General features: G+C 30.8%; 1 protein-coding gene across 1 annotated transcript; it reads left to right on the forward strand.

Moving 5' to 3' along the window:
* Positions 1-1,112: 1,112 nt before the first annotated feature.
* Positions 1,113-10,437, forward strand: LOC131843303 (uncharacterized). The gene is made up of 11 exons (XM_059191924.1): positions 1,113-1,250; positions 1,941-2,176; positions 2,514-3,837; positions 4,209-4,390; positions 4,620-4,832; positions 5,375-6,574; positions 7,070-7,387; positions 7,801-8,148; positions 8,287-8,474; positions 9,204-9,329; positions 9,942-10,437. Exons 1-11 carry the CDS (start codon positions 1,229-1,231, stop codon positions 10,213-10,215), a joined length of 4,431 nt encoding a protein of 1,476 aa, XP_059047907.1. The 5' UTR covers positions 1,113-1,228; the 3' UTR covers positions 10,216-10,437.
* Positions 10,438-12,337: the final 1,900 nt, after the last annotated feature.

Genomic DNA, 12,337 nt, shown 5'->3' on the forward strand with positions numbered 1-12,337 from the left:
GTGTAAATTAATTGAAATAGATACTCATGCGAAACCGGGATGAGTCGCTAGTATAATTATAAAATAAAATATTAGGTTTATCATGTTTAAAATTTGAATCTACTGTTCCATAGCAACAATAATAACACATTGAACGACTCTGGTTGAGAAGAGATTGAAAAGATCATTAAAAATAATATATCATATGCTTGATTCTACTGAACATCTCCGCCATAGAATAATACAGTTAAACCACAATTAATGAAGAATGTCTTAATAATATAATTCTATTATTATAACCAGACCTACACACCATCTAGACACCCTTTAAGGATAATTGGAACGGACTCTTGAAATACTCCAACTCCTTTAACACAATTAATATATTCTAAGTATCAACTCGAGTTCAGAGTTTACAGTATGGTATTAAGATTGAGTTGAAGAATACATACGTTATATACAACCTATGTAGGTACATCTGTAATGACTTTTCAAATGAAATAGCGTTTTTAAAATATGCACCTATTTTTCACCATATATGTATGATTGCTTTACGCTTCAACATATCTGATGGCAAGGAATTAGACCAGCTCCCTGCCAGCACCGGCCCACGTTGTAGCAACGGACCTCCCGCACCTATTTTTGTTACGTTATGAATAATTTTTTTTTATTGATGGTAATGGAATTGTGCTCCGCCAACGCTAACGGTTTTTGACGGCGGAATACCAGTGGAGGATGGTAAGAGGAGCATGAGGTCAGGTCAGTTAGCCCATCGTGACAAATTCATCAGGAATTCATCACAATGGCTTCCAAGTGGAATTGACATGGTACATTGTTAGCAAAACTACTTATAAACTAAACTAAAACTGTTATATTCGGATTACGAGTAGTTCTGTATAATATTATATTAATGTAGAATATGTGTAAAATTTATATTTCTATTTTAAGTTTGATTAGTCCTCTCTAAAATTCCTTTATTTTATAAAATCCGCTTTCTCATTAATTGTTTTTTGCAAAAGGCAAAACCATTACGACGCAAATCCATAAGACATCATTGATTATTTGTCAAAATCAAAATGAACGTCAGTTACTGCCGGTAGTAAGTCAATCATGCTGTGAGTGTCAGTCAAAGACATGAAACAAAACAATCAAAAATAAACATTTATTTCCAATTTATGACATTTTTTTAAGGAAAGTAATATTATTCGTTTTTAAATTGTGATTGAATGTGAATGTATTTGTGAATAAAATGTCACTAAATCCATTAAATGGTACGTTTAATATTCTTTTTATATAAAAGATATACTTAACCTAAAAAACTCACGCCTCTATATTTCAATTTTTAATTGTTCATACCTGAAATCATATTATTTGTATCAGAACAGAACTAAAAATCTATAATTATATAAGCAACTTATATAAAGCTTATTTAGATCTAATTGTCATAGAAACTTGTCTATGCTCATGTTTCATAGTGCCATTGAGGTTATATTGAATTTTATTTGTTTTGTGGAATTTCCCTGTAATTATTTGTGAAATTATTAACATTTGACTGACTATTACCAGGTCAGGCTCTATGACCTTATTTCTCGAATAAATCAATCTATGCTAGAATAACTTAGAATGTTGACTTATGTAGGATACTTTGACAAATTACCTAACTGGAATGGTATCAAGGGTAGTATCACATTATAATGTGATGGCTACCTCTTACTATCAGATTGACAGTCAGCTTGTTTGCTTCTTCATTAATCAATAATGCAAGTGGAGCTGTGACCATTTTCCATGATCTTCAACCATTCTTATTAATTGTTGATACGGAACATGACTCCAAAAAATATATTAACTGAATTTATTTATTACCTAAATAAACAATATAATAAAAAGACAATATTTTCTTTTTTATTTTGTTTAGAAAATATATTACCGCTAAACTAATACTATATTTCATAAATTTTCAGAATTAAAACGCAGATTAGAAGATAACACTGCCTCATTGCCTAAAAGACTTTGCCTTGCCAAGAATGTGATCAGATCTCACCACTTCCCCACAGCACCAAAGGAGAGACTAGTGGCTGAGTGGCTTCAAAGTCTGATGACGAATAATTGTCTTTCTAGTGAGGACTTAAGGAATATTGTTACTTGGTTAGACATAGTCGATGATCTAACTACTGAGCTGAAGATTCATTTAATCCAGGTAATAGTTTATTATTATTATGGATGATCGTGGAATGGTGCATGCGCCTGTGTTAACAGTACACACTTGCAGGCCATCAGTGGAGGATGATAAGATGAGCATGAGGTTAAGTCAGTTAGCCTATCATGGTAAATTCACCATGAATCTATCATGATGGTTTCCAGGAGAAATCACTTGGAAAATGTTCTATTATAAAATTAGTGTAAATTTGTTGTTAATGAAACACATTTTCTCCAGGCATGTTTATTTTATTTAAGGAAAAGAGAGAGCCTGACCCTCGGTAGGCTATTTTAGACCCAAGGGACTGAGCTTTTATTGCCTAAAATTATGTTTTCAGATTGTATCCCAATACTTACAAAGAAATCCATTAAAGACTGAGGATATAGAGACTCTGGTATCATTCCTAGAAAACAATAAAATTTCTTCACAACTCAACACATCAATTGATGAATATTTGCACATAGCTATCACTTTATTGCAATACTTTAGGGTTAATGAACCAAGCAAATTGATGCTAGACAGAGTATTTAATAATTTAATAAAATATTACAAAGATTGTAAAAAGAAACTCGAATTTGTTAACAAATTTTTAGGAAATGATAACTTAGAAACAATTTTTAGTTATTTGGATACAGAAATCCGGACTGCTGCTGTCAATGTATGTGAAAATATTCTATTTCCTATTAGTAGAAAGTCTTCTTTTATCAATTACCTCCAAACATTAATAAGAAAAGACAATTTAAATGAATTAATAGCTGAAAAAGGTGACAATATACAGTCTGTATTGAAAATTATGGACATATTTTTTTCTTTCCCTAAAGGACGGACTAATAGAGATCCCAAATTCTTAAAAGATTACATTGATGTTTTCGTAAGTTGTTACCATAAAGAGAGCCAATTGATATTTGCCTTTTACATAATTGTAACAAATTTTTTAAACATGGAACAGAATTACCTTGTACCTGTTACCAAAATGACTCCTGTCCACTTTGATGAAAATGATGAGAATATTAAAAGGAATCTGTTTTTAAACATGCTTGAAACTGTTTTAAGAAATGAAGTGGATATAAACACAAGATTGACGGATACATTTGGTGAAAAAATATCTAAAGTTGAAATTAAAAAGACCTCTTTACTCTTCCTTCAAGCTGTCATGGCGGGACAGCTAAAATTGAAGGGAAAACCTGATAAAGTTACACTGCAGATATTAAAAACTGCATTGAAATTGGATCCCATATTGATTGAGCAAAAATTGATTGATATATTGCCACCTTTGATGGTAATGAAAAAAAATAGTACGAGTGTCAAAGAGTATTACACGGAAATGTTGAACTGCTTATTAGAAGTGCTATTTAAACTTAGCAGAGGAGTTTCATTTATAAATCTTATTCTACCAAATGTTAAAAATTGTTTGGAAGATTGCAACACTGTTCAGTTTGATATGAAGCAAAAATTGAAGGAGACTGAAGAGAGTGATGAGAATTATAATAAAATTAAAAGTAAAATAATCAGGGGTGATGATGTGTTTCCTACAAAATGTGTAGAATTGTATGGGAAGTTAACATCTGAGTTGATGTTTAGACAGAATAAAGAGTTGTTGATATCGCTACAGAAAGATTTTGAAGTGTATTGCTTGTTAATGCTAGAAGAAAATTTTGTCAGTAAGTATTCTTTTTTATTTTATCCCGATAAACTTAGTAACAAATTATCTACATAAGTACCTATAGTCTCATTAATTTCAGCCAAGGGATAAGTGTATCATAAAGTGAAATTACAGGACAAGGGTCGTGACATTTTAGTTCTCCATTCTGCAGGACTAAAATATCATGCATGAGTACTATATCGGGCTTCATATAATAACATGATGTCGATAGTGCTATTCATCAGGTGTGCTATTAGATTGTTTACCATTTAATCAAATTACATAAAAAAATATATAATACCAGCATTATTTTAATATCAATAAAATAAATATCTGTTTAATATTTTATCAAAATATTATTTACTGAAAAATATGTTTTCAAATTTTCAGGCCCTTCAATTATAACGCTAACAGAAGTTATATCGGCCATTTTGTCAAGTTTTCTGCAACACAATAAGATGGCGGATCACACCGTGCCACAGAATGTCGCCCAAGAATTCTGGGCTTCCTTTGAAAATTTTGAGGAAGAGTGCTTGAAAATGTTTGGAGAATGCATACTAAAACTTAATTATGTTAGTGAGAAGTTACTTATCATATAATGTTATTAATTTTAAATGCATAGCCAAAACTAAGTCTTTTAAGTACTTTTGGGAGTATTTTTCAGATATCTGAAAAATACTCCGGATCAACAGATATCTGTTGACCCTGATTTAACATCTGTGAATTTCCATCTAGTTTGAGTACAATATAATACTGAACCAGGATCTTAATGCCAATATAATGTTTAAAATTCCATTTCAGAATCCACCATTAATGTTATCTTTTTTGAAACTATGTCTAAGTTACTCACAATTGAAAATATTGAATCTGAAATATAGTAACACCAAATTAACACTGTCAAATATTGGTACACCAGATACTTTCGACTTGAGTATGTTACTACCATGTTTAACTGGTGAGCAATGGACTGTGCTCGCCTCAAAAATAGCAGACGATGTAGAGACTACACTTTTGGTAAGTTATTCAAATCAAATAGCTCATTGCTTTTATATTGTACTAGGGACCCGTTCTGGCTTCTCACAGATGCATTACAAATCGTTTAATTTCTCGGCTTGTTCATAACTACAACACACATGTATTATACATATAAACCTAACTCTTTAATAAGTGTGTTAGTTCCTGAAAACTGCATTAAAATCCGTAGCGTAGTTTAAAATGTATAAGCGAACAGAGAGCGGCGGTGACTTTGTTTTATACTATGTAAGGATACTCTATGCATGGCTGTTCTAGGTAATACACTATGGCATAACGTTTTGAGGTTTGCTGGAAGAAATCTACAAGCTCGACCTTGTGTGTTTTATTTATCTATTTATCATATTTCTGTAATAACAATAGCAATGCAACAAAAATAATTTAATTTACAGTGTTTCTTCTTTAGAAAAAGTTAACCATAAACAGATATGTTATCTCTTTCAAAAATTCGTTTCAAGTAAATTGTTCATTAAATATCTTGTAAGTATACAACTTTGTTAATATTTCTATAAAATTTATTTTAGGATGAATTAATACTAACAAAAACAATTGCTCTCCAAATCTTTTATGATAATGAATCATCTGATGAAGCTATAACGTCTTCAAAATCGCATCTAATCAAGCAGTTCTCTAAAAATAATAATGCAGTTGTAACAAATGGTATAGCCAAAATATTATTCACTGATTTAGATAAAAACCAATTGAAAAAATTATCGAAACATATAGTTAAACTATCATTCAATGATACAGAAAACAAAATGCTAACAAATGAATCATTTAGTAATAATATACCTTTATTAAATGCTTTAGTAGTTGAGACTTGTAAAATTATCGCTAATAATATAGAAAATGCTGATGCATTGGCGAAATCACTGAAGAAAATAGACTTTGACATAACAAATTTTGCTAAAGAGCAGAATATGAAAGAGTATTTCAATCAATTGAGTTTTAACGGTGACGATGCAGTGTTATTAAACTGTGTTGAAGTATTAAAACAACTTCAAATATATTATCTAGATGAGAAATGCCAGTTATTAGCTATTTACTTATTGTTGATATTGAAAAAATGTGGTCAAAAGAAACTAAGACGCAACATTGATCATATATTGCGCAGTATTTTCGAATTGAGTAACCAAACGCCTGATATATACAAAATATTTCCAGTAGAAGACATATTTTCTTTTGAAGACAAAATTATATTAGATTTATTAACACTGAAAATCAAAACGTCAAACAATTTCTTAATAATTAAGAATATTATAGAATCAGCTGTCAGAAGAGTTAGGACAGAGAGTGATTTAGTTAAAAATATAGTTAAACTGATTCTAAAGAAACAAAATAATAATAATGATGGTAGCATTGAATACTTTGGTGATCCTGCTTTCCAAATGACTTGTATAATTCTACCGTTGCTTGTTAAACAGAAAAAAGCTATAACAGCCAGCGCTTTTAGATCAATATTAGCAGATCTTCAAGAGAAACTACACAAATATCTTCTTGATTCATTTAAAAAAATAAATTTTTATGAAATTACTAATGTACTTAATGCTAGCAGCGGCAACACTGATGAGAGTGTAGTAGTTTCTGAAACGGCTATGGCAACACTGAATGCTATGGCTGCATATGCTATAACTTTGTCTAAGTATTGTGAAACCACAAATGCAGAGGAAATAATGAATTTGGATTGTCTCTGGTCTGGCTTAGAATATTTCGTACATAGTGCTGTAAGTATTTAATGTAGTATCTTAATATATATAATTTGTTGTGTGGTTCTCACCTAAACTGCTGAACCGATTTTTATGAAATTTTGTATATATGCATAAATGGGTTCCTACATGGTTTGAAAACGCAGTTGAAATGTCTATTACTCTTAGTCTTAGTCTTAGTTACCAAATTTGATTTGCTAAACATTTGACTACCATTTACCACTTGTTTGTAAAATTTATTTATTTTGTCTGTTAAATTAGTTGTAAAAGTAGAGTTAAATAAAAATTAGAAATTTTAATTAATATTTTTATACCAATGTTAGTGTTTTTTTTTTGTAAATACATACTATTCATAGAAAACAACCAAACCAATACAAACAATAATATTAATGAGTAACTACTTACACCGTGCGAGGATTCGAACCCGCGATCATCGGAATTAAGTAGGTATGTTAAACCACTAGACCACTGAGTTTATCATGGCTAATCTTATGTTAATCTCAACATTTACAGATTAATACAATTCAAAATCAAGAATCAAGAATTCTACATGTCGAATCCTCAATACAACTCTTGAATGTTGTTTTAAGATATCTAAAGAAACTTGAATCGCATCATATATTTGAGACCAGAGACAAATTGTTCTTACAAATATGGCAGAGTGTGAAATCTAGATTGTTTATGATCTATGGGAATAAAAAACATGTTTATGTAAATAATGGATGTATAGAAGATATTGGTGTCACTCTGAAGTTCTTGTGTGAAGTATCGAGTGTGGAGTGCTTCGCTAATGATTTCGTTGTCGAATTGAATAAATTGACGATTTTGGAGGTAAGACTTTATAAAAAAGTAGCTCTTTGTACGGTTTCATCCGCGTAAAATTTATGGCCTATATGTTATTCTGATGTATAAGCTATATTATTGTAAAGTTTAATTAAAATCCATGCAGTAGTTTTGGCGTGAAAGATTAACAATTATCCATCCATCTATCTACACTAACAAAATTCTGTTTAAAATATTTGTAAGAAGACTCCGCATCTCGTCATCATCACTTTCTTTTTATAATAATCATTCATGATAGATTCTTTCAATGATTTCATAATATAATGTAAGTTTAATAGTCATATTTTTTTTAATCTACCGCTCATTTGGAAAGCTGTCTCAACACAGAGGATCGATAAATAAACTTGTGTGTTGCTCTTTTAAAATTTAGTTGTAATTTATTATGTATAATACTATTTCAGAAACTTCCACACAAACCTAAAGACAATAATTTAAACACACTATTAACAACGCGCCAAGTATCCAAATGTATGTGGAATAATTGTTTGAAAGCGAACATTGTTGGGCCCAAATGTGTAGCCATGTCGAAGCTAATGTTTAACGCATGCAAATCAGCAAAACTTAGTATGTGGCAACACCATGAAGCTGAACAATATGGTGTGAGTATTAAAAGTAAGAAGAGAAAATTCTCAATTGAGATTCATGATGATGATGTGGAAATCAAAATAGTAAAAATAGAAGATTCAGCTTGTGAAATGTTGAAGTTATTTTTAGATACACTTTCTGAAGCTATTTTGGCAGCTAAAAAGGTTAGTAATACTTTATTGACTCATAAAATAAATGGTTACAATGGCTAACTTATCCTCAACAGAGATCCCTCTTTTGAGGATAAGTTAGCATTTTGTATTGTAATGTCTAACAATTTTTAATTATCATTTTCTTTTCAGATAAATTTGGATTACAAATTCTTGGATTCAATATTTGAATTGCAACATCTTATCCAATTTATTTTGGGCTGTAACACTCTAAGGATAAGGTGCGATGTGTCTTGGCAAGCGTTTTTCAGACTGTTTGACGGATCTATTTCTATATTGAACAGCTTGTTGGTGTCCAGGGAGGAGTTATTAGAAGATAGGTACCTAATTTTTATAATTTAAGGATGGTGGAGTTTTCCTCACCTTCTACATTCCTCCTTTATTGTCTTATATATTGATAAGACACAACTCTTTTTCCTTATCTACTTCATATTATGTCTTGATATTTCCGTCCCCTCTTACCTTCTATTTTTCATCAAGTACAGTAAGATATTCAGTATACTTATAAAATAATATGTCTTCACTTCATGAAAGCTGAAATTCGGAATATATGCTTATAATATAACCTAAGTGATATTTTTTTAACATTTCAATTTACCTAATCAAATATTATTATTGTTTGTATTAAGTTCATTTAAATAAAGATTATTTCTATTCTATTGTATTCTAACTGGAATGGATGATTGATCTAAACTAACATCCCATTCATGTACTAGTGAATGAAAATGTATCTACTTAATAATAATAAACCGGGACAAGAAAGTTAGGAAAAGTTTGTGTTTCCATTTGTACTGCTGCACATAATATTCCTGGTAATATGTTCGTATTTAATTCTTTCACTGTACTATAATTTTGTTGTATGTTTGTAAATAAATTATTTATTTGTCTCGTATTTAATTCTTTCACTGTACTATTATTTTGTTGTATGTTTGCAAATAAATAATTTATCTATCTGTCATCATCATCATCATCATCATTCGTGCTTGTGGCACCTATCTTGCAATTCCACTGCAGAGAACTAAATTAACATATATTATGCATGATTTCAGATGGCCATGCTTCATGCAATGCTATAGAGCACTTGTAACCAGCTTATGTAAGCGGTGTACAGCTTCAGAAGAATTGGACAGAAGCATAGAAGAGAAGTTAGCAGAAACTGCACATAGCTTGGAAAAGTATGTTATTGATTATATGAGTGGTTATTTTGCATATTGTCGTCTCTGTCTACCCCATTTGTGATCTGGACGACGTGAATATATAAATTGAACAATCTGATATTGTCACGGTATCTCTAGCATATGCATAGTTAATATTTGGAAAATGCAAAAATTAGTACTAACCCATAACAACTCACACAGCGCCATCTAGTTCCAAGCTAAGCAGAGCCTGTGTTATATTTACTATACAAGTATTTTTTTTTTAATTACATAAATAATACATAAGAAGAATGGGAAAGAAAATTGTGTGTTGCTTTTTTAAATAATTTAAATTTTAAAGTTAACCTTTTTAAATAGCACAATTACTGTTTAAATAATATTACATATATTACTTAACTTAGTAAATAAAAGAGAACTACATGCCTGCAAACAAACCCCGATAGGAGTTTTACAGTACAGTATTTGTAAACATTGTGTGTTGAAAAATTAAGCTTTTTATCTGTCTATTAAGTACATTTCAGATTGACTGAGAAAATTGTGTGTTGCTATTTTGTAACTTTCGTTCTTAAGTTGAAATGTGAATACAAACTAAAATAGCACTAATTCATTAAAATATTAAATACATTTCAGATTGACACAGTCCATCAGCAAACGTAAAGTCCACGTGTCACGTATAGCAGCATACACCGTCGCGGACATTTCCTCAACAATAGAAAGAACCGCTCCACCACGCCTTCTACGGCAGCATCTAGAGAACTCCGTCTCTCTACTGATACAAGTGTCAGACACAAATTACTCTGTCGCGTTCTTGAGACGCGCTCTAGCGGGTCACCCTGGTCAGATGACAATGACTAACTTGTATACTATGTATAAAAGGTATAATAAGTATGTGGGGAATGCTTAGTATGCATTCCTGGTATGTCTGTATTACTGGTATGGTATTGCCTGGTATGTATACATTCCTGGTATGTATGCATTCCTGGTATGGCATTAACAAACAATGCCGTAGTGTAAAGGGTGCAGGTCGGCCGGCTGTTGGCCTTGGGTTGTATCGGCGAAAGACCACGCTACCCCCTATTGTCATTGCTATACCTGCAATATTATAATATGACTTTGTATATTTTATAAGGATTATGTTTATTGTATAATAAAAATCATTAATTGTTAACGAAGTTAATGTTTTATTTTGTTACCCGGAAAATATATAACGTACCTACTCAATATAATGTAACTAAAGACGATAAAATACATTTAAGTAATTATTCATCATAAATAGACAGCTAGCTTATTTCTTATCACAATAAGCATACAGATGGTGACTAAATTTTGTCTGCAAAATGAATATTTATTGCCTGCCAATAAATTGTTGGACACTATTTTATACATATATTTTCAAAATCTATGTTTTATATCTGTCAATAGTAGTAGTAATAGTAACAGAACAGCCTCATCTGTCTCCATCATACAGTCCCGTAGAAAATTAAAAGGATTTCATGTTAAGTAGCCGTACCTGTGGCCATACAAAAAAAAAGAAAAGAAGGTCAGACATTCGATGCAGATCATTTAGTAAGCGCATTCACAGGTTTCGAAGCAAAATGGGTGTATTCGCTATCCATATTTGGTTTAAATATATTTATATTTTTAAACAGATGATAATGGAATAGTGTACTCGCCCTCGCCATATACTTATGGCGGGAGCATGGTGGCAGGGAACAGTGGAGAATGACAGAATGAACATGAAGTCAGGTTAATTTGCCCAGAGTTGAATTCTCCAGGTATAACAAGTGTGATTCCAAGGCGGGATCGCCTGAACGTCGACCTAACAATGATAGTAACGGGAGTAATAATAATTATTAACTATGCCACTTAAAAATAAAATTTTCCTTTTTTATTTTGCCTGTTTCAGAGTCTTTCTCAGTAATATTTATCTTCTGACCTTGCAAATAGCTTTTTTAAAGTAATATTACAAAAATCTACAAATATATTTTTTCTTAATAATTCAGAATTGTATTAATTGAAATGCTTGAGTACCGAACCCAAGGCTTTTATTTTATTACAAGAGTATTTTCTTAGTTCTACAAATATTTAACAAAAAACAATGCAATTATTGTTTGTAAATATAAGGAATATGATGACAGTATTATTTGTTGTATAAGAATATACAACATGCGGTAAATAAGCATACGATCTGCGTGATAGTAAGCAATAATGTCTATAGCGTCGTTGCGACGCGACGTATTGTAATTTTTATTAAATATAATAAATATAATCTATGTATAACCATATAATTATACTTTGTTTGTTTCTCCATTTCTGGATACCCGTAATTTCATTTCCATTATCAAACGCGGGCTAATTTAAAATCATTCAGGCGATTTTCAGTCTTATCAATCGGTCCGTATATGGGCATTAAATGAATAAAGAAGCGTGATTGGTTAAAATATTGTCGTCGCTAGTGACACCGGTGAGTCATATTCAAAACAAAATTACAGTTATTTATTTTATTTCTGCGTGACATCCAAACGCGGCATTATTTAAAAACTAATTACAATTTTCTGTATAAATATGCCTGACCGTATATGGGCATTTATTCAATACTGAAACGTCATTGGCGAGATTGGTGGATGTTCATAACGTCACCAGAAATTATGTGGTAGTCCTATCAAAATTAGTTTTATCTTTTTTACCATATAAGGCAATTGTATTATTTTATCTAATCTCATCTATGAGAAAAATACTCTTTAAATACGATAACTATGTAGTCGAATCTCATTCCAGTTTAATGCGTAATGCTGATAGTACATATTAGTACGTAGGTAGATTTCGTTTCTTGTTATGTTGTCAATCTTGTACTCTACTTGAAATTTAAATCGTGAAGTGCTCTCACTTTGGTAAACTATTTTTTTAAAAGTATTTTTCAAATAATATTGCGTAAATAATATATTTAATAAATTTCTAGTTTAATATTATAACTGTGATAATTAAAGCTAACTATAAATAAGTGATATCTGAAATTTTTGTTATAT

Source organism: Achroia grisella, unplaced genomic scaffold (assembly GCF_030625045.1).
Source record: "Achroia grisella isolate CSIRO2021 unplaced genomic scaffold, CSIRO_AGI_Agris_v1 utg295, whole genome shotgun sequence".
NCBI lineage: Eukaryota > Metazoa > Arthropoda > Insecta > Lepidoptera > Pyralidae > Achroia > Achroia grisella.

Excerpts from the sequence above, each read along its gene's own strand:
- LOC131843303 (XM_059191924.1), top strand. The coding sequence starts at position 1,229 with ATGTCACTAAATCCATTAAATG. Across the intron at positions 3,838-4,208 it reads GCTAGAAGAAAATTTTGTCA|GCCCTTCAATTATAACGCTA; the intron begins GTAAGTATTCTT and ends TCAAATTTTCAG. Across the intron at positions 7,388-7,800 it reads ATAAATTGACGATTTTGGAG|AAACTTCCACACAAACCTAA; the intron begins GTAAGACTTTAT and ends ATACTATTTCAG.